The sequence below is a fragment of the Macrobrachium nipponense genome, chromosome 14 (assembly GCF_015104395.2).
Source record: "Macrobrachium nipponense isolate FS-2020 chromosome 14, ASM1510439v2, whole genome shotgun sequence".
NCBI classification, from domain to species: Eukaryota; Metazoa; Arthropoda; class Malacostraca; order Decapoda; family Palaemonidae; genus Macrobrachium; species Macrobrachium nipponense.
The window spans coordinates 62,696,842-62,722,650 of NC_087207.1; the positions used below are offsets into that span (position 1 = coordinate 62,696,842).

The 25,809-nt window shown below is 43.7% G+C and overlaps 1 protein-coding gene across 3 annotated transcripts in view; it reads left to right on the top strand.

The window, feature by feature from the left end:
• Positions 1-25,809, top strand: part of LOC135226558 (tigger transposable element-derived protein 4-like) — a 102,466-nt gene that overhangs the window by 40,949 nt on the left and 35,708 nt on the right. For all 3 annotated transcript variants that reach the window (XM_064266229.1, XM_064266231.1, XM_064266230.1), the window contains exon 3: positions 1,527-1,643. In XM_064266229.1, coding sequence (XP_064122299.1) covers positions 1,527-1,643 — 117 coding nt within the window. The remainder of the gene's footprint in view (positions 1-1,526; positions 1,644-25,809) is intronic.

A 25,809-nucleotide genomic window follows, 5' to 3' on the forward strand; every position in this document is an offset into this window, starting at 1 on the left:
TAAAAAGGCACACCGTCACTCCCTTCCTAAGTCACATGACATCCAAAAGGTGCATACACTGTTAGCCTTCTTCAGAAATGTTTCTTTCAAAGAAGTCTTCGAGTGTATGGAGTGGTTATTAGAGACAGGATTCCTAAACATAAATTCATACTGTATTTTGCATTGTGGTACAGACTTACCAATCGGCTATCATGGTGGAGGTGGGTTGATATCAATTCTAAGTACAAAACCTGAATTGAACAGGCATATGTACAGCAGAGTCAGTATCAGCTTATACTTCTCGTGATGGTTCTGTTATCAGTCAGTGTATTCAGCAGTTCGGTCTCACTGACGATGAAGCATTTATCACTTATAATTCTCCTTGGGTGTAAGTTATTCCCAAGGTGTTGTGAACTGGATGTTAAGCAAAATTTGTCTTGATATTTATGAATACCTGAATTCGATGGGCATATGTACAGCAGAGTTGATATCTGTTTATACCTCCCTTGATGGCTCAGTGGTTAAAGTCACTGATTCTTGTTGCTTCTAAACCATGCATTGGTTTGAACCCCACTATTGATGAAATACTAATCACTTAAAATCTCCCTTGATTGTAAGTTATTCCTGAGGTATAGTTATGTGGATATTAAACAAAATTTGTGGTTTAATATTTATGAATATATAAAGTGTTACAGTGTATGTGACTAAAATTCCTAAATAGCCATGCTACAAACTTACCAAGAAAATCAGTGTTAAGAAGTGCAGTTATGTGAGTAAAAGGAAGCCAAGGAGGTAGAGCAGACTTTTGATGGATGACAGGAGAAGTATTTGGGAGTGTTGTAAATGTAATGGATGTGGGCAAATTACAGAATGTGAAGAAAAGAAGGGAGCAGAGTATATGTATAAGAATTGGAAGAGAAGATTAGTGTATGTAGAAGAAATGAGGGTCTATGAAGGGATTAGTGAGCCAGTTATCTTTAATGGAGGTGAAGTTTTTATGTTGAATGCAAAAGGGGAAAATGTTGAAACTGTTGAGAACACAGTATGTAATTGTTTATATGATGAGATAAATTAAAAGAAAGAATTGCAGAGATGCAGTAAAGCTGCAATAAAGATTGAAGTATAAATGAAAGTGTGAATCATTGTGTTTTAAGATGGTTTGGCCATGTAGATAGAGTGAAGAAAAGTACGTTAGTAAACTGAGTCATTTGAAAGTTTAGGAAGGAGGCAACTGAGCATAGGAATTTCTCTTTAGAGATGGGGTGGAAGAGATTTTGGCAGAAGTGATGCATACTATAAGATCCTGAATTTTATAATAAAAATAAATTTATTGTGAATTTCAGAGTGCAAGTTCCCATTGATTCTAAGTGCATTACATTCATTCACTCATCACATGATCAGTGCTGGACAGCACATGTAAATTAATTTGACTTTTGTACAGGTTAGGAAATTTGAATTAAAGTTCTCATCAACATATAAAGGTTTTACACTATACCAGTAAGCATTTTAAAGAAGCATTATTTATATGAATTAATTATGAATTTCAGAGGAAAAAAAAGATGAAAGGCACAGGAAAGGTAAGTGCCAGTGAAATGCAAATGACTGAAGATTTCGCATTCATGAGAAAGAGGCGACAGGATTTAACTCTTGGAGCTAAAGTGAAGGTAAGATTGAAATATTATACAGTAAACTCAAGATCATTAATACATAGTCCAGCCATAATCATAATGCTGGTTAAAAAGGGGAAAAACTACTTGGCACTTTTAATCAGAAGAACAAGTTATTATCCAGACAGCTACTGGGAATTTTAATTCAGAAATGCAGGTAAAAAGGAAATACTAATGGGAAATGTTGGACCCAGATGTATATCTGAGAACAAATTTCACTAAATGTTAGTATACTATATACAAATATGACTGTTACCTGTTAGCCAGAAGTCCCAGTCAAACCAGGACTATTTTACCTATTGTGTCTGACTGATCCAATTTTTTAAACCCTTATAATTCTGTAAATTTTCATGCAACATGCCATTAGTAACTCATTTTCTGTCCCTTTCTGGATGTTAAAAGTAGTATATGTCTTTAGCTTTTTTTTTTTCATACAGTAACTTCTCAATTAATGCGAGGGTTACGTTCCTGGAGAGCTCGTGTTGATTAAAAACGTGTTATTTAAACATATTTTTCCCATATGAAATAACAGGAATAAGGGGGGTTTATGTTCCTGGACTTGGGGGAACTGTGCTTTTTTGCTAAGTACAACTGAATTGGATAACAGCAACATCCATTTGTCTTGTATTTCAACCATTGTACAACTGAATTGTAGAATAGGACTGATATATTTTTATGTAATAACTTTATTTGCTATAGATCAAAGATCAGCAAGGAAATATACTGTTAAATTTAAACCAAGTTGTAGCTGAAGCTGAGAAAACTGTTAAAGCTGCTAATGACCGTTATCATGCATTGACAACAAGGATAAAAATCCAGTAAAGTTATGCCATCAAATACAACTGCTGATAAAATTGGGAGAAAATTATTTTAATCAAAACTATTGGGCTTGAAACAAATTTTATTGTTGTTTTCACGCAAATAAAAGATAAATAACATAAAGCTCGTATTACGATGAAATCAAGTGAAAATAGCAAACGGAATCACGTCTTCTTTTTTTTTTTTACGCAGTAAAGATGCTCCCAATGCAATCTGTTTACAAAAAAATAAACTAGTTCACACTGAGACTTATTCAAGCCATATTTCGACTTAAAAATTCATCTTATAACAAAAAATGACCTTGACTCATATAAGTAAAGTATCTAGATATTCTTTTATGCTAACTAGAAGCAAGAAAATTCACACAGAACTGAGTTAAATACAGCAAAATAAACTCGTATTTGCCATCAGCTGATTTCCAAAGCGAAACATTGACTGCCATGTTATTGTTTTATATGAGAATACGTACATACAATGTTATTGGATACAGTGAAGTAATGCATAACTTTTTGAAAGACTCATGGAAAAGATGCATATTATTCGTTATGTGGGTAATTATACGTAGCCATCAGTAGCCTGACAATTATGTCAATGTCGGAACAAAGCTGATTCTCATTTCGTGTTGAATTTTTTATTTATAGATTTTTGGCGTTATTAATAAATAAACAAAATCTTTTGTTTTATTAATAAATAAACAAAGTTTTTCACTTTATTAATAAATACATACTGTGCTATGTCTTTGTTTATGTCGATGTCTGCTGTCTGCAGCGGTGATGATTTGAAAACAGCGCTCAGGCGCCAATTCGCGTGAAATCAAAATTTTTGCATTTTTTAAACATTTTAAAATATTTTCTAGCTCTTGTTAAAGAAAAAAAACATTAATTGAGAGGTGACTGTACTTCTGCTGTTATCCCTTTTTAACTATTAGTATAGGGATGGCGTAGACAGCCCCTTGGTAGACCCAAAGAGAATTGTTTCCCATGCTACCTCTCTTGGCAGCAGATGTTCTTTATTGTCTACCATTCAGGAAAGATCTTTTGAGACAGTCTCATATGAGAAAACCTCGATATTCTTCGTCTGACCACATGGAAACTGTCGACCGTCTCTTTAGAGCTAGAGGCTTTTCAGTAGTGGCTAAGGAATCACTCCTGAAATCTAGAAGACCCTTCACTGTAAAACTGTATCAGCAAATCAACAGCAGTGGTCAATTTATCGATCTTGGTGCTTTTACCAAGGAATATTCAGCACCTGTAACACAGATAAGCTAATTAAGTTCTGGTATCTTAAGCATGCAAAGCAACTTTCTGTTCTGTCAATTCAAGGCTGTCGCTCTAGTTGTCTTCGGTTTTGCAACATACTTGAATACGTATTTGCTCACAATTTAGATTTGAAAGAGGTGTTGTGATTTTTTGAACTGGAAACCCCAAAGTCTTCTTATAGTGTTTTAGGATGGAATTTGGATATACAGGTAGACCCCGCTTGTCGGCAGGGTTTCCATTCTTGGCAGGGTGCTGATAAGCGAAAACCACTATTAACTGAAACTTGGTGAATTATGGGGTTTATGGCACTGATATCCAATTATTGGCGCTGATAACCGGTTAATGGCGCCTCCTTTAGGTATGTTATGGTGCCGATAACCGGAACTCAGCCCATTATGGTGCCATAAATTGCTGATTTTATGGCACCAGACAAGCGCTATAAAACCTTATCGCCATTAACCAAGTCCGCCAATAACCGGGGACTGCCTGTATAGTCCTAAATATTTGACGATACGTATCTCAGTTTGAGCTTTTGGCCAAAACTACTCTTAAGATCTTAAACTTAAAGACACTTTCTCGTAGCTCTTGCTACAGCTAAGCATATTAGTGAGCTTCAAGCCCTCTCTTGTACTGTTCGCTTCATCCTCTTTTAATGTGGGCCCTCTCTTTTAATGTGGGCTAAAAAGGACATCAAAGCAAAAGCTCTTCCCAGATTTGTGAAAGTGCTTAATTTAACTGGTCTAGTAGGCAGTGAAGAGGAGGCCCTACTGTGTCCAGGTAGAGCTTTAAGGATTTACCTGGAGAGACTTAAACCTTTAAGAGGAGAAGTTAAGAATTTATTCTGTGGTGTTAGGATGCCTAATATTCTTATGCTCAAGATTGCTTCATTTATTTTTTTTTATGTTGCTTAATTCAGTCAGCACACCCAAAATTGAATCCTGACTTTTTACTGCTGTTGAAAGTTAAGCCTCATGATATCCATGCTGTAAGCACAACTTTTAAGTTCCTTTAAAACCTTTTGCTCTATAAGGTTGCTGAGGCTTCTTAGTGGAGGTGTAACTCAGTTTTTGCTTTGCTTTGCTTGTGAGATGTTGAAATTGCATTTGGGAATTCTTAAGTTCTTAAGTCCTATCATCGCAGCTTGGACAATTCTCTCCCGAACCAAATAAGAGAATATTCTTCTTTTGTCTGCTATTGTTAGTAGTTAGGATCCTGGTGTTGAATTGGGGAGCATTAAGGTACACACACAAGCGCCTGAGTGGCGTGGTTAGTATGGTGTTGGCGTCCCACCTCGGTGGTTGCGGGTTCGATTCTCGGCCATTCCATTGAGGAGTGAGAGATGTGTATTTTTGGTGATAGAAGTTCACTCTCGACGTGGTTCGGAAGTCATGTAGAGCCGTTGGTCCTGTTGCTGAATAACCACTGGTTCCATGCAACGTAAAAACACCATACAAACAAACAAACAAATTAAGGTGGTGTATAGGAACATACCTTCATATTGTAAGGTAGCTGTTGTCTTTAGTTTGGGTTGTCATTGTGGGCTTCGATTCTGGTAGAAGAGTCAGTGAAACTCTGCTGTGGGTCTACCCTCTGGCAGCAGCGCTCACCAGGAAGGATCACACAACAGGTAAGAATGTTTAGAAGCTTTTCTCTACTAAATAAAGCTTTAGTTCACTTGGCTGACCAGTTCTTTTTTCCAGCTGAACTAACCCACCATCCTGTTTCAATGTGGTATGTAATCAGCTAACTTTAACAGTAGGTAAGATTCACTCCAAATAATGAGAATTTTTCATTATGAAATTATTTGGATACTTGCCTGTTATTAAGTGGAACCCTGCCCATCCTCCTCACCTCCTAGTGGGTGGTCAGGAAGAATTCTGACAAGAACACAAACATTCTAACACCACCTGGTCAGCCATTCGTCTTTTTTTTTTTTAATGCCAATAGCACTTAACAGTGCAAAGATATATTTTAACAGTTGGTAAGTATATTGAAATAAGTGCAAAGAAAGTATATATCAAAATAATTTTATCATAAAAGTTCTCATTATTACTCAAAGAATGTCACCCACTGGGTTTTTCTTATCCAGTTGTCACAGCCATGTCCTTATAAGCAGTGTCAATCTGTTATATGCTGGTGTTCTAGTTACATGATAGATACTTGATAGATATATACGGCACACATTTGACTTTTTCTCATGATTTTTTTTCTTACTGCTAATATGTTAAACCCAAACGTCCCCTTTATCATTGTAAATACCTAGTACAATCCACTGTTTGCCAGAGGGACAGTGCACACAGCTGCTGTAACTATAGCATTGCTGTTACAAAATTGATTTGTTCATATGCAGAACAAACCTTCAGTCTTACCAACAGGATAAATCTTCTAGTGCTAGGTGGAAACCAGTAAAATCAATCAAAGATTGTAAAAACAAGGAATCTGTGGCATCCAGTAACTCTTGCATATACGTGGTGGATGTTTGTTCTTCAACCAAGTTCAGACCCCCACAATATGCCGGTCTTTCTTTTACCTCCATGGAGACCGGAGTTTTGCTTCACTCTCCTTTTCCAAGCCAGTTTTTTATTGTAGCCTACGCTTTATTTCTTTTTATTCTGCTAGAAGTTCTGTGGACGTCAACGTGTTATACAACCTTCTTTGTTGCCGTGTTGAACTTCCTTGGGATAGATGCTGTTGCAGTAGATACGTCTTTAACTCTGCATCGGCATCGCTTACATTATGGGTGATGGGCTAGTTCGTCTCCTGAAAGAGTATTGCCCCATCAGAGAGACAAGACCCCTTACTTTGCTTTAGTGTTTTGATTTGAAAATTGTGTATTGACATTTATATTTTTATGTATCTTTCACACATGCCTGGGAACTTTAATGTTTTAGTCTTTCAGAATGTGTGCGTTGTGGGATGTTCGGGACAAATTTTAACGGCGGACGATTTTATCTTCCCTTCTTGCAGGAGCAGTTGTGTTTGTCGTCTCGCCTCTTTCCCTTATCATTTTAGTAGGATTGGGGCGTGGGCTTTACAGCTATTATCCGTCTTTCCCTCCATCCTCACATATAATATTTTAGTCTCTCTCAGGTTGCATCTTCCTGAGGGAGAGAGTATTTCATATAGTTACAGATTCTGAAGTTGCCAGCCCTGTTTTTCGTTTGTTTGGAATCTGGCAGTGGAGGCACTCTCCCACAACTTGAGAACCCCCTTCTTCACTTCCATCTGACAGAGATGCCATATTACTTTGTTTTTTGACTTGTGTGTTTGTGCTGTGAAGAAGTGTCTTTCAGCAGTCAGTGCTGTCAGCGGTGGGTTCCTTGCTGTTTTGGAGCCCTTTCCTGCCGAACAATTCATGTCGTCGTCCGGGGATACCAACCTCACAGTTTGCTGTGAACATCGTTTTCATATGATGTTCAGCTGGTAGTGGTATATTTGTAATACTATTTTACTTTAAGTTTTCTGCTACTCAAATGTTATTTTGCTCTTTGCGACAGTTCTCTTGTGTGATGTCGGGAATGGGCATGCGACGTCATGGGTTCTGCCTACTGTATGTATAGTTGTCACTGCTCTGAGGATCGATCTCTCCCCATATTTCTACGACGATGGTTTTTTCTTGAAGATTCATCGCTATCCATCACGTATACGTATCTTAGGAGTCCATCTGGTTACTGTAGGAGATGTCAGGATACTCTGTTTTGCCATCTTTGCTGTCTCCAAGACCCTGGCCTTGATCAGCAGTTTACCCTAAAGTCCAATGTCTTGACATCATCTGCCTGTGGTTTCCACTTAGGTGGCATATCTCCTTTTCCTGTTGAGCAGTGGAGTGGCTTTCAACTTCGTCCATGACACCATCACAGTCTATTGTAACCAGCAGTATGATCTTCCTGGGTGGACTGCTGTGTTTGGCTGTAGCTATCTCTTGAGTTCTGCAACCAAGAGGGTAAATGCATCTAATTTCTTTGAGTAAGCCAAGATGGCGGTACGGTGGGCCCCCCGTATTCGCATTCTCTGGATTCACGGACTTACAGTTTCGCGAATTTCGCTCTGGGCAATATTTACCCATTATTTGTGGGAAATTCGCCTATTCACTGGGTTTTCCGATGAAAATAATCTCTTAATTAGTTTATTTTGATGTTATTTTCATGAGAAAATAAAGGGATTTTGACGTAGGAAAAATCTATTTCTGGGCTCAGCTCGTGTCGGCCTATGAAAGGATCCTTAATATCATTCTTTCTAGGCAAAATTAATCTAAAATTACCAGAGAAAAACAAAATTAAGAAAATGTCAGTAAAACTGACTCGCTCACTCTATAAAAGAAGTGTCGGTATGAGAATAGGGGCGAGTGGGATCACTACCACGAGACATTTCACCATTTAGACCTTCCAATCAAAATCCCCACTAGAGAGAAGCTGATACTAAAGGGTGATGTGGCCGCTACTACTACTACTAGGGACGCCACGGACAGCAGCGCCCCTAGCGGTCATCCTTAATTATTAGACAGTACGCGCTGTACGCATTTTTTCACTTGTGCTGTATATCTTTGGATTTACCTCCTTATCTATCATGGAACGTGCTGCCATCGCATCGGCTAAGTTAAGTGCCTCATAAGTAGTATTTTACCGTATTTTAGTCTTCCAGAGACCAGTATTTTCCTTCTAATAGGTCATATACGGTTTCCCGGTCGACTCGTGGCGGCGCCATGCTGCCTCATGTTAAGAATTCCCGGTCTTCCATACTGGGACTTCTTGTACTTATGGGCTTACTATATCACGTTCATCGTTTTTTACATCGCCTTTTTAGCTAGGTTAGCCCGTTTACCATTTCTCTTAGTTTGGTATTTAGGGCTATTCTGTGTCTCTGGCCCAGCATCCCGGCTCTTGCTCTTCATCGGCTATCGCTGGCTCCAAGTAGTTCTACTGTTCCTCGGAACGTTTGCCTCCTCCTGGGGCTTCTTTTTCTTTTACTAAAAGTGTCTTTTTCCACCTTTACGATGTAATTTTAGTTCTATTTAGGGTGTTAGGCTAGCCTAGGGGTGCATGTCCCATGTATTGGTACAGCCTGGTTCACGTGGCCCTCCCACGGTTGTGTTGCTATCGCGGCTTAGGCCACTTGCGGTCACGTGTTCCATCGCACCTTACCCTTCCCCTTCCCTCCCTACCAGGTATAGGAGGGTCTGGGGGACCCCTTGGTTGCCATGACAACCTCAGTAGCCTTCCTCCCTCCTTCTCTGAGGAGGCCAGGGGTTCTTCCCAGCTGGGGTATAGGGCGACCACTTGTTTCGGGTACCGGGTCACCGAGCGGGTAGTTGTTGGGACGGGGAGGAGTAGGCCACCCCCCCCCCCCTCTCTCTCTCTCCCGCCGCGTTACGCCGGGAACCCCCCCCCCACCATTGCTAGTCCACTTTCCCCTACTATAACGAATGGAGCCATCCGCCGCAGCCGGGGCACCTTTGGTTATAGTTCGTCTGGCTCCGCCAGCGGGCGGGGTGGTCACTACTAGTGGTCTATTGCTTGCCTACTATATCCTTCCCTTTTTTCCCGCTACCGGAGGAAGCTTGCTTCTTACCCGGGCACTCTTCTAGTAGACGGGAAAAGATTGATATTTCGTATATATAAGGATATACCCTAATTTTACGGTGAATTTTAGTATTATATAACTGTGTGTATACCATCTCCGTCGTTTTCCGTCGTGGTTTCATCTCTCACCACCACACCTGGTTGGATTCTTTCTCTTGTCTCTGGCGTAGCCTTGGACAAACTCCAACCATCTTGTTACCACACGTATTATGGCGGGGCTCTGGTTTAATCTAACTTTCTCGCTCCGGCATGCAGCGGAGCAATTGTTAGGCTGTAAGTGTTCTCCTGATGCTTTATGTTATCTTTCACTTACAGGCTACCAACTGTCAGGTCCTAGGGTGCAATGTGACTCTGTACGACCCCTGCGCCCACGATGAGTGCAGGACTCACGCCGCGTGTGCTACGACCCACAACGCCATGATCGTCTGGCACCCGGAAGCCTGCGCCATCTGTTATGACCTTGTCAGTCAGCTGGTTGGGGGGGTAAGTCGATTTTAGACTTCTTTATCGTATTACTAACAACACTTAGTCATAAGCTTGTTAAACCCCGTCCCCGCCACTAGAAGCTTCATTTCGCCTTCTCTTTCAGGCTGCCGGCGTGAGGGAAGTCGCCCTAGCAACCCTGAAGGCTTGGGTGGGCGGCTTCGGGAAGAACGCCGCCAAGGGCCAGCCATACATCTTGGATAAGAAGCTGGCCGTCCAGGTCTCCCCGCGGCGGCAAATCAACAGGATACGTTGACCCTATCTCTGCAGCCCCTCTCATCGCCTCCATCCAGCAAGAGGTGCAGCAGTCGTTCGGGGCCGTGGCCACGCAAGAGCCGGTCCAGACGTCGCAACCTTGGACCTAAATATTGAGCCTATGGCGGTAGGTGCGGAGGATTTATTGGTTGAGGTAGGTGTGTCGGGCTCCTGGATCTTCTCCTGTCCCTTCTACTGCTTCTTTCCAAGGCTTTACGGGATCTGAGATCCCTGCCCGCTCTCCCGCTCTCTCTGTACCCCCAAAGGTGAAGGGACAGAGAGAACAGAAGACCCTCCATAAGACGACTTCTAAAAAGTTCGTCGTCGTCTTCTTCAGTTAAGAAGTCTTCGACTTCTATGCTGACGCGGTGAAGCTAAGCCGAGCTCTTCATACTCCAAGAGCTCTAGAAGCAAGGCTTCTAAGGAGAAGGCTCGCGCTCCTGCTGAGCCAATGCCTTCTCCGGCCTCCACCGCATCCACTCCGGCAACGCCGGTTGGAGTAGCGGGACCGAGCACCTTTGATCCCACTGCCTTCTCAGCAGTGGTGATGCAACAGGTAGGAGAGATGGTAGGCTCGCAGGTCGCCCTCGGAACCAACCAAGTTCGAACAGATGTTTGCACAGCTGTCGAGCACCCTTAGTCAGTCGGGCCAGTCCATCCAAGATCTCTAACAGAGTTAGAGAGAATGAGGACCGAGTAGCTGGGCTTGCTCAGGCTCCTCATCCAGTCTCCCCAGTAGCAGGTGCTGGCATTCTCCATCTACCTCCTTATGAGCGCTACCAGCCTCTCATGGATAACCCATGGAGAGTGGCCGCTTACGCTCCATTCAAGGACGGTATGATCTCTGTCCCGGAGTGTGGAACTCGAAGGATTGAGGACTTCGAGTTTTATCCTCCGGGATTGACGCAGCCTTTCATTGGATATGCTAGGCTGACCGTGGCGGCCCTCACTAGGGAGGACAAGATCTCCAGAGAGAACGTGCTTTTATAGTAGAGAGCACGCTCAGCGGGAATGGGTTCACTGCCATTGAGGACTGGGAGTGTACCAACACTAAGCTCCAGGCTTTCAAGAGTCCTTTCACTATTTTTGCGACGGAGGAGGAGGCTTCTCTTCCGTTCGCTACCAAAATAGTGGAAGCGACTCTTCAGGCAGTCCTCAAGGATGAGCCCATGCCACAGCTGAGGGAATGCGGATTCTACTTCTCCGCTCTTTCCAGCCTTCGGAGAATTGTGGGAGAACTTGCCTGCCACATTCACGCTTGGTAAGCTCAAACCGGACTGTGCAATGGACCAGTTTGGGGAAAAGCTTCCAAGGCTGCCTGATACCTTGATCCAGCAGAGTTCGACGCCCGAACTAGGTTTGGAAGATCCCTCAACTCTCTTATTATCACTGAGATGGCTGCTCTATCGTATGGCACAGAACCTCTATTTAAGATTCTGGCCAGTCTCAGCTTCAAACAGTTCAGACGGATGCTTTCGACTTCTTCCAAGCTAGGAGGAACTGCCGAAAGCACGTTCTGCAGGAATGCACTATTAGGCACGAACCTAATAGACTCCTGGCTTCCAGCATGTGGGGGGCGGACCTCTTCCCAGAGTCCGCTGTGAATGAGGTGCACCATGAGGCTGCTAGGCTCAACCAGAGCCTTAGAGCTAGGTGGGGTATCTCCTCTAAGAGGAAACAAGAATCCGCCCCCGCTGCTGGTAAGAAACTAAAGAAGTCTGGTAAAAGGTTCCAGCTTACCAAAAAACATCAGCAGCAACAGCAGTTCGTTCAAGCATCCCAGTACCCAACAGGACAATCCTTTCAAACCTCAAAAAACAGACCCAACCCATCCTCCTGTTGTCTCCCCAGTCGCAACCCTCGACCTCCTACGCACTCTCGCGGCCTTCACCCTATGTATGAAGGTCAGGCTTACCCTCCCTTTAATAGGCAGTCGAGAGGTAGCAGAGCGAGAGGCCACTTTCGCCAGCGGGGCACAGGAAGAGCGACAAGGGGTAGGCAGTTCAGAGGAGGGCGTGGAGGTCAACCGCCAACAACAGTGAGGCTCCCCAGGTAGGAGGGAGGCTGTTCCTCTTCCGTCAGGTGGGGGTTCAGCAATTGGGCACAGAGCAGTGTCCAAGGGATTGGGTTGGAGTTGGATCAAAGATCCCCCTCCAATCAAATCCTTTTATCAGGAACCTTCAAAGGAATTGACAGATTATGCGAGCGAACTCCTTCAGAAAGGAGCTATTGCGAGAGTCAAGCATCTAAAATTTCAAGGTCCGCTTATTCAGCGTGCCAAAGAAAGGCTCAACAAAAAGAAGGGTAATCTTAGACTTGTCAAAGCTAACTCTTTCATTCGTTGCGACAAGTTCAAAATGCTTACCATCTCGCAGGTAAGGACCTTACTTCTCGTGGAGCCGTCACATGCTCCATCGATCTTACAGACGCATACTATCATATCCCTATAGCCAGGCACTTCCGCCCATTCCTAGGCTTCAACTAGGAAATCAGACGTTCTCATCAAAGTGATGCCCTTCGGTCTGAATGTAAGCCCCCAGGGTATTCTCGAAAATAGCAGAAGTGGTGGTTCAACAATTGAGAACTCAGGGGATAATGGTAGCAGCATACCTCGACGATTGGTTGATCTGGGCACCAACAGTCGAGGAATGTCTCAAAGCCACGAAAAAGGTAGTTCAATTTCTGGAACATCTGGGTTCCAGATAAACAAGACGAAATCCAGACTTACTCCAGAGTCTCGTTTTCAGTGGCTAGGAATCCAATGGGATTTGTCTTCCCACAATCTGTCAATTCCAGTGGTCAAACGGAAAGAAATAGCCAAGTCTGTGAAACAATTTCTCAAATGCAAACAAACATCAAGGAGAAGCCAGGAAAGAATCCTAGATTCTCTTCAGTTTGCCTCGGTGACAGACATCCTCCTGAAAGCAAGGCTGAAAGATATAAACCGAGTTTGGCGGTCGAGAGCAAACGCCAAATCTCGAGACAATTGTCAGTAATTCCACAGATCCTTCGCAATCAGCTCCGTCCATGGACAAAAGTGAAGAACCTGGCCAAACTAGTACCCCTTCAATATCCCCTTCCATTGTTAACCATTCACACGGATGCCTCCCTGTCCGGGTGGGGGGATATTCTCAATTCAAACAAGTTCAGGGGACTTGGTCAGTTCAGTTCCGCCAGTCCACATAAACGTCTTGGAGGCAATGGCAGTATTTCTTACCCTGAAGAGACTTCTTCCCCCGAAAAAGTCTCATCTAAGATAGTTTTGGACAGTGCAGTGGTAGTTCATTGCATCAACAGAGGAGGGTCCAAATCCAAAAACCATGTTGAACCATGTCATGATAGCCATCTTTGCACTAGCAGACAAACACAAATGGCATCTGTCCACCACTCACCTGGCGGGGGTAAGAAATGTGATAGCAGACGCTTTGTCCCGGTCGGTCCCTCTGGAATCAGAATGGTCCCTGGACGACAGGTCATTCCAGTGGATATTGCCGGAGAGTCCCAGATCTCCAAGTAGATCTCTTCGCTTCACAAGCAAACCACAAGCTCCCTTAATGTGTGGCCCCCAACCTGGACCCTCTGGCTTATGCCACGGACGCCCTTGTCGTTGAGATTTGGAATCAGTGGAGAAAAATTTATGTCTTTCCTCCAGTGAATCTTCTCTTGAAAGTCTTGAGCAAGCTGAGGACTTTCAAGGGACTAGTAGCCCTGATTGCTCCAGACTGGCCCAAGAGCAACCGGTATCCTCTGCTTCTGGAATTGGGTCTCCGACCTCAAACGGATTCCCAATCCCAAGCTTTCACAATCAGTACAAATGAGGACTGTGTTCGCTTCCTCAGGAATTCTTCAGACCCTAACTTTATGGACTTCATGAAGTTTGCGGCTAACAAAGATGCTAACATTGATCCACAAACATCCTCTTCCTAGAATCAGATAAGAGAGAGTCAACTATAGACAATATGACTCAGCTGTTAAAAAATTAGCATCCTTCCTGAAAGAATCAAACACTACAACCATGACAGTTAAACTTAGCTATATCCTTTTTTCAGATCCTTGTTTGAAAAAGGTTTAGCAGCTAGCACTATTACTACTCATAAAATTGGCTTTGAAGAAGATCTCCAGTTGGGGTTTCCAGATAGACTAACTGAAATCTTACTTTACGTCTATCCCTAAAGCCTGTGCTAGACTTAGACCTTCTCAAAGCCTACTGCAGTCTCATGGTTCTTAAATGATGTCCTCAAACTAGCATCAGATACTGACAACTCGTCTTGTACATTCATAATACTTCTTAGGAAGACGTTATTCTTATTAAGCCTAGCTTCAGGAGCCAGAATTTCAGAACTGTCGGCTCTATCCAGAGATGCGGGTCATGTGGAATTCCTCCCCTCAGGAGAAGTTCTGCTTCCTCCGGATCGTAGCTTTTTGGCTAAAAATGAGGATCCTCTTGCAAGGTGGGCTCCTTGGAAAGTCATCCCACTTCCACAAGATCTTCTCTCTGCCCAGTATCAACTTTAAGAGCCTTTCTATCTCGCACATCCTCAAGATCCTCAGGTTTCTCTCTTCATGAGAGAAAAAGGTGGTACTTTATCAGTTAAAAGGAATTAGACAACAGATCCTTTACTTCATTAAACAGCCAATCCTGATTCATTTCCAAAAGCACATGACATCAGGGGAGTAGCCACCTCAATTAACTACTTTCAACATATGAACTTTGAGGATCTTAAAAAGTATACTGGATGGAAATCTCCGACAGTCTTTAAACGTCACTACCTAAAGTCCTTGGAATCTTTAAAATTTTTCTGGCAGTAGCAGCGGAAACATTGGTTTCTCCTGATACTGCATAGTAGTCCCCCCCCCATAGTAAAATAAGATCAGGTCTCCTTTCTACCTACCTCGTCCAACATGCCTCACCCTATCGCCCATGCTAACTCGGATACTCTAGCCTTAGCCACTGAGATCATATTGGTGGATTGTCCCCTTATTTTTTTTTTTTTTTTTTTTTTGCTAGGGACATCCACACTATGTACTTATAATGTACTTCAGTGTACCTACCCTTATTTTTATGCTAGGGTAGGACACAATGTGTTTGTATATTATGTAAAATAATTTTAAGTGAATCTATTTTGTTTAATTGCATTGCATTATTGTATATTACTATGTTTAATATAAGTTAATTTTAAGTACTTTATATTATTGGCTTTCTTTTTATGTCATTGTTTAGAATAAGTTAGCTTTAAGTACTTAGTTTGTATTCTGTAATATCTGATTCACTTATATTATCTCTCTCTTTTTTACAACTGATTTTCATTTGTCCTTTTTCCCATCTTGTCTGTTTCTCTGGTACTCTTTCATAGGCCGACACGAGCTGAGCCAGCCCTAGGATTTTGACGTAGGAAAAATCTATTTCTGGGTGATTGGCTCGTGTCGCCCTATGAAACCCACCCTGTATTTGTTTGCCCTCCCTGCAGGACAAGATGTTCATAGATTAAGGATGACCGCTAGGGGCGCTGCTGTCCGTGGCGTCCCTAGTAGTAGTAGTAGCGGCCGCATCACCCGTTAGTATCAGCTCTCTCTAGTGGGGATTTTGATTGGAAGGTCTTAAATGGTGAATGTCTCGTGGTAGTGATCCCACTCGTACCCTTCTCATACCGACACTTCTTTTATAGAGTGAGCGAGTCAGTTTTACTGACATTTTCTTAATTTTGTTTTTTCTCTCTGGTAATTTTAGATTAATTTTGCCTAGAAAGAATGATATTAAGGATCCTTTCATAAGGCGACACGAGCCAATCACCCAGAAATAGATTTTTCCTACGTCAAAATCCTTTTTCTGGGTGATTGGCTCGTGTCGCCCTATGAAATATCCTTAAGATCATTATTTCTAGGTAAAATTAATCTAAAATTACCAGAGAAAAACAAAATTAAGAAAATGTCAGTAAACTGACTCGCTCACTCTATAAAAGAAGTGTCGGTATGAGAATATAGCGAGTGGATCACTACCACGAGTCCATCACCATTTTAGACCTTCCAACATAAAATCCTCACCAGAGAGAGCTGATACTAAAGGGTGATGCGGCCGCTACTACTACTACTACCGACGCCACGGACAGCAGCGCCCCTAGCGGTCATCCTTAATCTATGAACATCTTGTCCTGCAGGGTGGGTAAAAGAAAAACAGGGTGGGTTTCATAGGGCGACACGAGCCAATCACCCAGAAATAGATTTTTCCTACGTCAAAATCCCTTTTCTGGGCTCAGCTCGTGTCGGCCTATGAAATAGTAACCAGAGAAACAGACAAGATGGGAATAAAGGGACAAATGAAACCATAGTAAAAAGAGATATATAATATAAGTGAATCAGGGACATTACAGTATACAAACAAAGTACGTAAAGCTAACTTATCCTAAACAATGGCATGATAAAGAAAGCAATCAATATAAAGTACTTAAAATTAACTTATATTAGACATAGTAACACTTAAATAATGTAATGGCAAAACAATAAAGAATGATTCACTTAATTAAAGATATTACAAAATATACAAACACATTGTGTTCTACCCTAGCATAAAAATAAGGGTAGGTTACACTGAAGTACTATATGTACATAGCATGGATGTCCCTAGCAAAAAAATAAGGGACAATCCACCCAATATGATTCTAGCGGCTAAGGCTAGAGTATTCCGAGTAGCATGGCAATAGGGGTGAGGCATGTTGGATGATGGTAGGTAGAAAGGAGACCTGGATCTATACTACAACTACTATGCAGTATCAGGAGAAACAATGTTTTCCCGCTGCTACTGCAGAAATTTTAAAGATTCCAAGGACTTTAGGTAATGACGTTTAAAGACTGTCGGAGATTTCCATCCAGTATACTTTTTAAGATCCTCAAAGTTCATATGTTGGAAGTAATTAATTGAGGTGGCTACTCCTCTGATGTCATGTGCTTTTGGAAATGAATCAGGATTGGCTTGTTTAATGAAGTAAAGGATCTGTTGTCTGATTCCTTTTACTGATAAAGTGCCACCTTTTTCTCTATAAAGAGAGAACCTGAGGATCTTGAGGATGTACGAGATAGAAAGGCTCTTAAAGTTGATACTGGGCAGAGAGAAGGATCTTGCGGAAGTGGGATGACTTTCCAAGGAGCCCACCTTGCAAGGGGATCCTCATTTTTAGCTAAAAGCTACGATCCGGGGAAAAGTAGGACTTCTCCTGAGGGGAGGAATTCCACATGACCCGCATCTCGGATAGAGCCGACAGTTCTGAAATTCTGGCTCCTGAAGCCAGGCTTAATAAAAATAACGTCTTTCTAAGAAGCATTATGAATGTGCAAGACGAGTTGTCAGTATCTGAGGCTAGTTTTGAGGACATATTTAAGAACCATGAAACTGCAGTAGGCCTTGAGAAGGTCTAAGTCTAGCACAGGCTTTGGGAATAGACGTAAAGTAAGATTCTGTTAGGTCTATCTGGAAACCCAACTGAAAGATTTTCTTCAAAGCCGATTTATGAGTAGTAATAGTGCTAGCTGCTAAGCCTTTTTTCAAACAAGGACCTGAAAAAGGATATAGCTAAGTTAACTGTCATGTTGTAGTGATTCTTTCAGGAAGGATGCTAATTTTTTAACAGCTGAGTCATATTGTCTAATAGTTTGACTCTCTTTTATCGGAATTCTAGGAAAGGAGGATGTTTTTGGGGGGGGGGGGGGGGGGGGGTGGATCAAATGTTAGCATCTTTGTTAGCCGCAACTTCATGAAGTCCCATAAAGTTAGGGTCTGAATAATTCCTGGGAAGGTAAGCGAACACAGTCCTCATTTGGTACTGATTGCGAACAGTTTGGGATTGGGAATCCGTTGAGGTCGGATGACCCAATTCCATAAGCAGATTATACCAGTTGCTTTTTGGCCAGTCTGGAGCAATCAGAGCTACTAGTCCCCTTGAAAGTCCTCAGCTTTGCTTCAAGACTTTCAAAAGGAAGATTCACTGGAGGAAAAACATAAATTTTCCTCCCATTGTGATTCCAATCTAACGACAGGGCGCCCGTGGCATCAAGCCCAAAGGGTCCAGGGTTGGGGGCCACATAGGCAAGGGAGCTTGTGGTTCGCTTGTGAGGCAAGAATGAATCTACTTGGAGACCTGGGACTCTCCTCATATCCACTGGAAATGACCCGTCGTCCAGGGACCATTTGCTGATTGTCCAGAGGGACCTGGACCGGGACAAAGCGTCTGCTATCACAGTTTCTTACCCCCACGCCAGGTGAGTTGGCGGACAGTATACCACTCTGTGTTTGTCTGCTAGCCGCAAAGATGGCCTAATCATGACATGAATTCCACGTGGTTTTGGACTTGGGACCCTCCTCTAGTTGATGCAATGTACTACCCGCAACTGCACTGTCCCCAAAACTAGTCTTAGATGAGACTTCTTCGGGGGGAAGGAGGTCCTCTTCAGGGTAAAAGACTAACGGCCCCATTGCTTCCATGGACGTTTATGTGAAGGCTGGCGGTAACTGAACTGACCAAGTCCCCTGAACTTGCTTGAATTGAGCAATATCCCCCCCACCCCATCCGGAACAGGGAAGGCATCCGTGTGAATGTTTAGCACGTGGAAGGGGTATATTGAAGGGGTACTAATTTCTGGCAAGGTTCTTCCTTTTGTTTTTTCCATGGACGGAGCTGACTTGCGAAGATCTGTGGAATTACTGACAACTTGTCTCCGAGATTTTGGCCGTTTGCTCTCGATCGCCAAACTCGATTTTTAATATCTTTCAGCCTTGCTTTCAGGAGGAATGTCTTGTCACTGAGGCAAACTGAAAGAGAACCCTATGGATTCTTTCCTGGTTTCTCCTTGATGTTTGTTTGCATTTGAGAAATTGTTTCACAGACTTGGGCTATTTCTTTTTCTTTTGACCACCGGAATTGGACAGATTGTTGGGAAGACAAATCCCATTGAATCCTAGCCACTGAAAACGAGGACTCTGGGAGTGAGTCTGGATTTCGTTTTGTTTATCTGGAACCCATATGATTTCTGAAAATTGGAACTACCTTCTTTGTGGGGGGCATTTGTGGGGAGACATTCCTCCCCGTTCCGTTGGTGCCCAGATCAACCAATCGTCTAGGGTAATGGCTGCTACCATTATCCCTTGAAGTTCTCAACTGTTTGAACTAACCATCTTTCTGCTACTTTCGTGAATAACCCTGGTGGGGCTCATTCAGACCGAAGGGCATCACTTTGAATGGGGAAACGTCTGATTTCCTAGTTTGAAGCCTAGGCTGGACGGAAGTGTCTGGCTATAGGGATTGATGAAGTATGCGTCTGTAAGATCGATGGAGGTTGTGACTGGCCCCCACGGGGAACGTAAGGTCCGTACCGCTGCGAGACTGGTGAACATTGTGGATTTTAGGGAACTTTGTCGCAACGAATGAAAGAGTTTAGCTTTGACAAGTCTAAGATTAACCCCTTCTTTTTGTTGAGCCTTTTCTTTGGCACGCTGATAAGCGATCCTTGCAAATTTTTAGATGCTTGACTCTCGCAATAGCCTTCCTTTCTGAAGGAGTTCCTCCGCCAAATCTCGTCAATTCCTTTGATGGTTCCTGAATAGAATTTTTAATTTGATTGGAGGGGGGTCCTTTGATCCAACTCCAACCCAATCCTTTGGAACGCTATGCTCTGTGCCCAGTTTGCTGAACCCCCCCTGTTGAACGGAAGAGGAACACAGCCTCCCTCCTACCTGGGGAGCCCTCACTGTTGTTGGGCGGGTTTGTTGACCTCCACGCCCTCCTCTGAATTGTCCTACCTCTTGGCAGCTCTTCCTTTGTGCCAACGGCTTGGCGAAAGTGGCCCCTCGCCCTGCTAACCCTCTAGAAACCATATTAAAGGCTGGGGTAGGTCTTGGCTTTCAGTACATAGAATTGAAGGCCGGCGAGAAACTGCGTAGGAGGTTGACGGTTGAACGTCTGGAGGAGACAACAGGTAGGATGGGTTGTGTCTTTTGAAGTAGAAAAGAAAACACGTCTGTCCCACTGTTTGAGGTAACTGGGAGCTGGCCTGAACAAACTGCTGTTGCTGCTGTTGCTTTCTGGTAAGGTGCTGGAACCTTCTTTCCTGGTACCTTCTTAAGCTTCTTACCAGCAGCAGGGGCGGTCTCTTGTTTCCTCTTTGGAAGCGATGCCCCATCTAGCCCTAAGGCCTCTGGTTGAGCCTAGCAGCCTCGGTGGTGCACCTCGTTTCACATAGGAACTTCCTGGGAAGAGGTTCCGCACCCGCACATGCTGGCAAGCCATAGGTCTATTAGGGCTCATGGCCTGATAGTGGCCGTCCACTTGGGAAAAAGAAAAAAAAACAAGACGTGCTTTCGGCAGTTCCTCCTAGCTAAGGTAAAAGAATTAGTCGAAAGCAATCAGCTTGGACTGTCCTGGGAGCTGAGATTTGGCCAGAATCTTTGAAATAAGGTTCTGTGGCCATAAGACATGGGCATCCATTTTCTGTAATGATTAGGGAGTTAAGGGTGACCATCCCAAATCTTGTTTCGAGCATCAAACTCTGCCTGAATCGGGGTATCAGCAGTCCTTGGAAGCTTCTCGCCAAACTGGGTCCGTTGCTCAGTCCTGGCTTAAGCTTAACCAATCGAGAACGTGGCAGCAAGTTTCTCCCCACAATTCTCCAAAGGCTGGGAAGAGCAGAGAAGTAGATTCCGCTTCCCTCAGCTGTGGCATGGGTCTCGTCTTGAGGACTGACCTGAAGAGTCTCGTTCCACTATTTTGGTAGGCCGAACGGAAGAGAAGCCTCCTCCTCCGTAGCGAAAATAGTGAACGGACTCTTGAAAGCTTTGAGCTTAGTGTTAGTAACAACTCCCAATCCTCCAATGGCCAGTGAACCCATTCCCCACTGTGCGTGATTCCCCTACTATACCCAGCCAGTCTCTCGGGAAATCTTGTCCTCTCTAGTGAAGCGCAATCGGTCAACGGTCCCTAGCATACCCTCAATGCAAAGGCTGAGTCAGTCCCAGGAGGAGATAGAAACTCTAAGTCCTCAAGTCTTCGAGTTTCCACAACATCCGGGATGAAGATGCATGCCAGTCCTTGAAGGGGGCCATAAGCTCCCCACTCTCCGTGGGTTGATCCCATGGAGAAGGCTGGTAGGGATTCGTAGGGAAGGTGTAACTGCAAAATGCCAGTAAAAAAAGAAACCCCCTGCTACGGGAGCCTTTGGCTGAGGAACCTCTGACTAAAGTCCAGCAAACGGTCCTCTTGTTCTCTAACCATCTGTTAAGAGATAGCCTGAATGGGATTGGCCAAGACTGGTTGATGGTTTTTGTTTTGCAGCTGGCGGCAAACATCTGTTTCAAACTTAGACCCGAGGGTCGGTCATCCTTGAGCCAACCATCTCTCCCACTTGCTTGCATCACAACTTCCGAAAAATGGTGGTGGTGATCAAAAGGAGCTCGGTTTCCGCCACCCCAACAGGAGTTAACCGGAGTGGATCCACGGTGGAATGCCGGAGAAGGGCGTTGGCTCGGCTTGAGCCGCGAGCCTTCTCCTTAAAGAAGCCTTGCTTCTAGAGCTCTTCGAGTAAGAAGAGCTCGGCTTTGCCTTTCACCGCGTCAGCGCATGGAAGTCGTAGACTTCTTAGCCTGAAGAAGACCACGACTTTCTTAGAAGTCGTCTTATGGAAGAGTCTTCTGTTTCTCTCTGTCCCTTTCACCTTCGGGGGTACAAAAGAAAGAGCGGGAGAGCGGGCAGGGATCTCAGATCCCGTAAAGCCGTTGGAAAGAGGCATGAAGAAATGGACAGGGGTGGGAAAAGAAGATCCAGGAAGCGCCCAAGGAAAGGACCTTGGGCGACCCGACACCACCTACCTCTCCAACCAAAAAATCCTCTGCCCCTTACCGCCGCAATAGGTGCTCGATGTTTCAGGTCCCAGGTTAGCCGCGCATACTGGGACCGGGCTCCTGCCTGCTTGGAGACCGGACCCTAACGCCTGCTGCCCACTCCTGCTGGATCGAAGCATGGAGGGGGGCTGCCGAGATGGGGTGTCAATATAGCCTGGTCGACTTTGCCACCGGGGAAGATTCTGAACGGTCCAGCTTCTTGGTCCAGAACTTTGTACGTCTGGCCCTTGGCGGCGTTCTTCCCCAAAGCTGCCCCCCAACCCAAGCCTTTCCAGGTTGTTTGCCAAGGCGACTTCCTTCACGGCGGCAGCCTGAAAAAGAGAGGCTAAATGAAGCTTTCTAGCTGGCGGCGACAGGTTGAACAAAAGCTTAAAATAACTAATTGTTTATTAGTGTAATCAAGACCAAGAAGTCTAAGATTAAGACTTAACCCCACCCAACAGCTGACTAACAAGGTCCTGTTAGCAGAATGGTGGTTCAAGCTTCTGGGTGCCATACGATCAGTTCATTGTGGGTGGTGGCGACACTGGGGTGCGTGAGTCCTACACTCCTCATGGGTGCGGTCAGGGGTCGTAGAGTGGTTGCGTTGCAAACCCTGGGACCTGACAGTTGGTAGCCTGTAAGTGGAGAGAATACATGTTAATCAGGTGCACACTTACAGCCTAACAATTGCTCCCGCTGCATGCCGGAGCGTGAAAAGTTAGATTAAACCAAGAGCCCCGCCATAATAACGTTGTGGTAAACTAAGGCGGTTGGAGTTTGTCTAAGGCTACTCCGGAGACAGGTAAAGATTCCAACCAGGGCAGTGGTGAGGAGGCCATGAAACCCACGACGGAGATGGCACACATAAATAAATTAAAACTAAAGAATTCCACCGTAATATTAAGGGTATATTCCGTATATATAACCGAAGTATAAAATTTTCCGTCTACTAGAAGAGTTGCCCCGGGTAAGGAGCGAGCCTCTCCCCTCCGGTATAGCGGGAAAAAAGGATATGGTAGGCAAGCAACAGACCACTACTAAAAAAAAAAATGTCCACCCCGCCCGCTGGCGGAGCCAGACGAACCCTATAACCAAAGGGCCCCCACCCGGCTTTCATCGGAGGCTCCGTTTTCATTACAGTAGGGAAGGGTTAAGGGGGGACTAAGGCAATAGGTGGGGGGTCCCTGGCGTAACACGGCGGGAAGGGAGAGAGAGAGGGGGTGGTGCCCCTACCCCTCCCCGTCCCTACAGCTACCCCGCTCGGTGAACCCTCGGTACCCGATACAAGTGGTCGCCCTGTACCCCAGCTGGGAAAGAGCCTCCTGGCCCTCCTCAGAGGGGTGGGAGGGAGGAATGGCTACTTGGTGGTTTGTCATTGGCAACCAATGGAGTCCCCCTCAGACCCCTCCCTATACCTGGTAGGGAGGGAAGGGGTAAGGGTAAGGTGCTATGGGAGACGTGCTTCGCAGGTGGCCTAAGCCGCGAAAGCCAACACCCACCATGGAGGGGCCACGTGAAACCAAAGACTGTACCAACACATGGTACATGCCATCTAGGCTAGCCTAACACCCTCCGAAATTAAATACCTGATAATACATCGTAAAGGGGGAAAAGACACCTTTTAGTAAAAGAGAAAGAAGCCCAGGCGGGGAGGCAAGCTCTGTTATCCGAAGAACAGATTGTACTCAACTCGGTGAGCCAGCAATAGCCGATGTAGAGCAATAGGCCGGGATGCTGGGCCAGAAACCCACGGTATAGCCCCTAAATACCAAACTAAGAAAAGAATGGTAAAACAAGGTCTCTCCTTAGTCTATAAAAACGATGTAATAAGACAATGAACGTAATATAGTACGCCCCATAAGTTATAAGATAGTCCCAGTATTGGGAGACCAGGGGAAATCTTAACAACGAAGCGGCACGCAGCCGCCACGAGTCAACAGGGTGAGACCGTATATGTTACCTATAAAAGGCAAAAGGAAAATACTGGTCCCTGGAAAGACTAAAAATAAAAAACAGTAAAGAATACTACTTATGAGGCACTTGTAAGGGGACCGTCCGCTCTGATGTCCTATTTTTTTTATTTATTACTCGAAATACATAATTTTCACATATTTTTTGTTTTAGATATATTAACCAACCACCTTTTGTCATTATAAAAAATTTCAAGTCCATTTGAGCAAAAACTTTTCGTTTTAAATTAGCAAAAATCATGATTTTAAAATAAAAAAAATTGGTATAGATTTTCTCCGCTAAATATGACATCAATTTGTCATTGAAAATCCATACCATACAACTTCTTTATATACGGAACAATTCTGTGGTGACAGAATTTTTATTTTTTTGATTTTTTTGTTTTGTATTTTTTATGAATTTTTTTTATTTTTTTTTTTTAGTCCTAGGACAACCTCAAAAAAAATCTAAAAAAAAAAGAAAAAAAGAAATCAAAATTCTTGTCACCCAGAATTATTTGGGATTTTTTTTAAAGTTCCTCTTTCCATGATATCTTTCCTCTCTAAAATTGGACTAATAAATAACCGAGTAAACCCTCTACCGACATGCCGCATAAGTATGTTTTGGAGTTTTGATTATGAGCTCCAAAGATTTTGGTAATCTCAAATTTTTCGCTTTTTTCTTATAAAAATCAAAACAACATTCTTATCAATTACTTTATTTGATTTTACTTTTATTGTTGATTTTCTACAATCAAGGATCCCTGGTCCTACCCCTAAAAGTGGTTGTTAATACCCGCCTCCCAGCGTGACACCAGAATGATGATTTTTGACGGCAAGACATGAAGACAATGAGGGTAAGCTGATAACAATGAATTTTCGTTTTGTTTTTCTTTCAGCACACTCCTGGCCTTCCCCGGCCCTCTAATTTTTGCGAGCCTTAGTTTTGCTGAGTAGCCTTCTTGGATCTTAGGTAACTTCGGTCATTGCTATAACCTTCACTAAGAAGGTTATAAAAGAAACAACGTAAAAATAGCTAGTAACCAAACGCGAAGTGCCTACGCGCATGTACCTCCTCTGACGTCTGTGGCGTAACTGAGTCCATTCCTCTGAGTCCTCGCCTTATAAATAACCGCTCTTAGCAGCTCCCTTCGTCGCCCAGTGTCCACACTCCAACCATTTCATTTCGGCCTGCCATGTATTTGAGAATTTCGAAAAAAATCTTTTAAAAATCGCTGTAATATATGCAAAAAATAAACACGCAAAAGATTCTGTCAAACCTAAAGTCATAAAGACGCACGCAGGTTTACGATGACGTCATCATTTAAAAAACCAAAAAACCGCTATATCTTCATTATTTATAAAAATAATTGCTGAAACCTTCTGGAAAGCATGCATCGGCATTTTGTTTCTGCATATATACCACGTAATGAACTCGATTTTTTAATTTTTTTGGGCAAGTTGACATGGTCATACCGCCGATAGGGGTGCGGGTACCCCTTAACTTAGCCGAGTGCGATAGCTGCACGTTCCATCGTAATGAACGAGGTAAAACTTACGAAAACACAACACGCAGAGGTAAAAAGCCAACTCAAAGCCGCTGTGAACCTAATGATTAAGGATGACCCACTAGGGGCGCTGCTGTCTGTGGCGTCGGTAGTAGTTCGTAGTTAGCGTACCGCATCACCCACCCTTTAGTATCATCTTTCTCTCTCTGGTGGGAGATTTTGAATGTTGGAACGGTCTAAATGGTGAATGGACTCCGTGGTAGTGATCCACTCCGCCTATATTCTCCATAACCGACACTTCTTTTATAGAGTGAGCGAGTCGTTTTTTAACTGACATTTTTTTCTTAACTTTGGTTTTTCTCTCGTAATTTTTAGATTAATTTTACCTAAAATTAAATAAGATTCTTAAGGATATTTCATAGGCCGACAGAACGAGCTGATTCCCGAA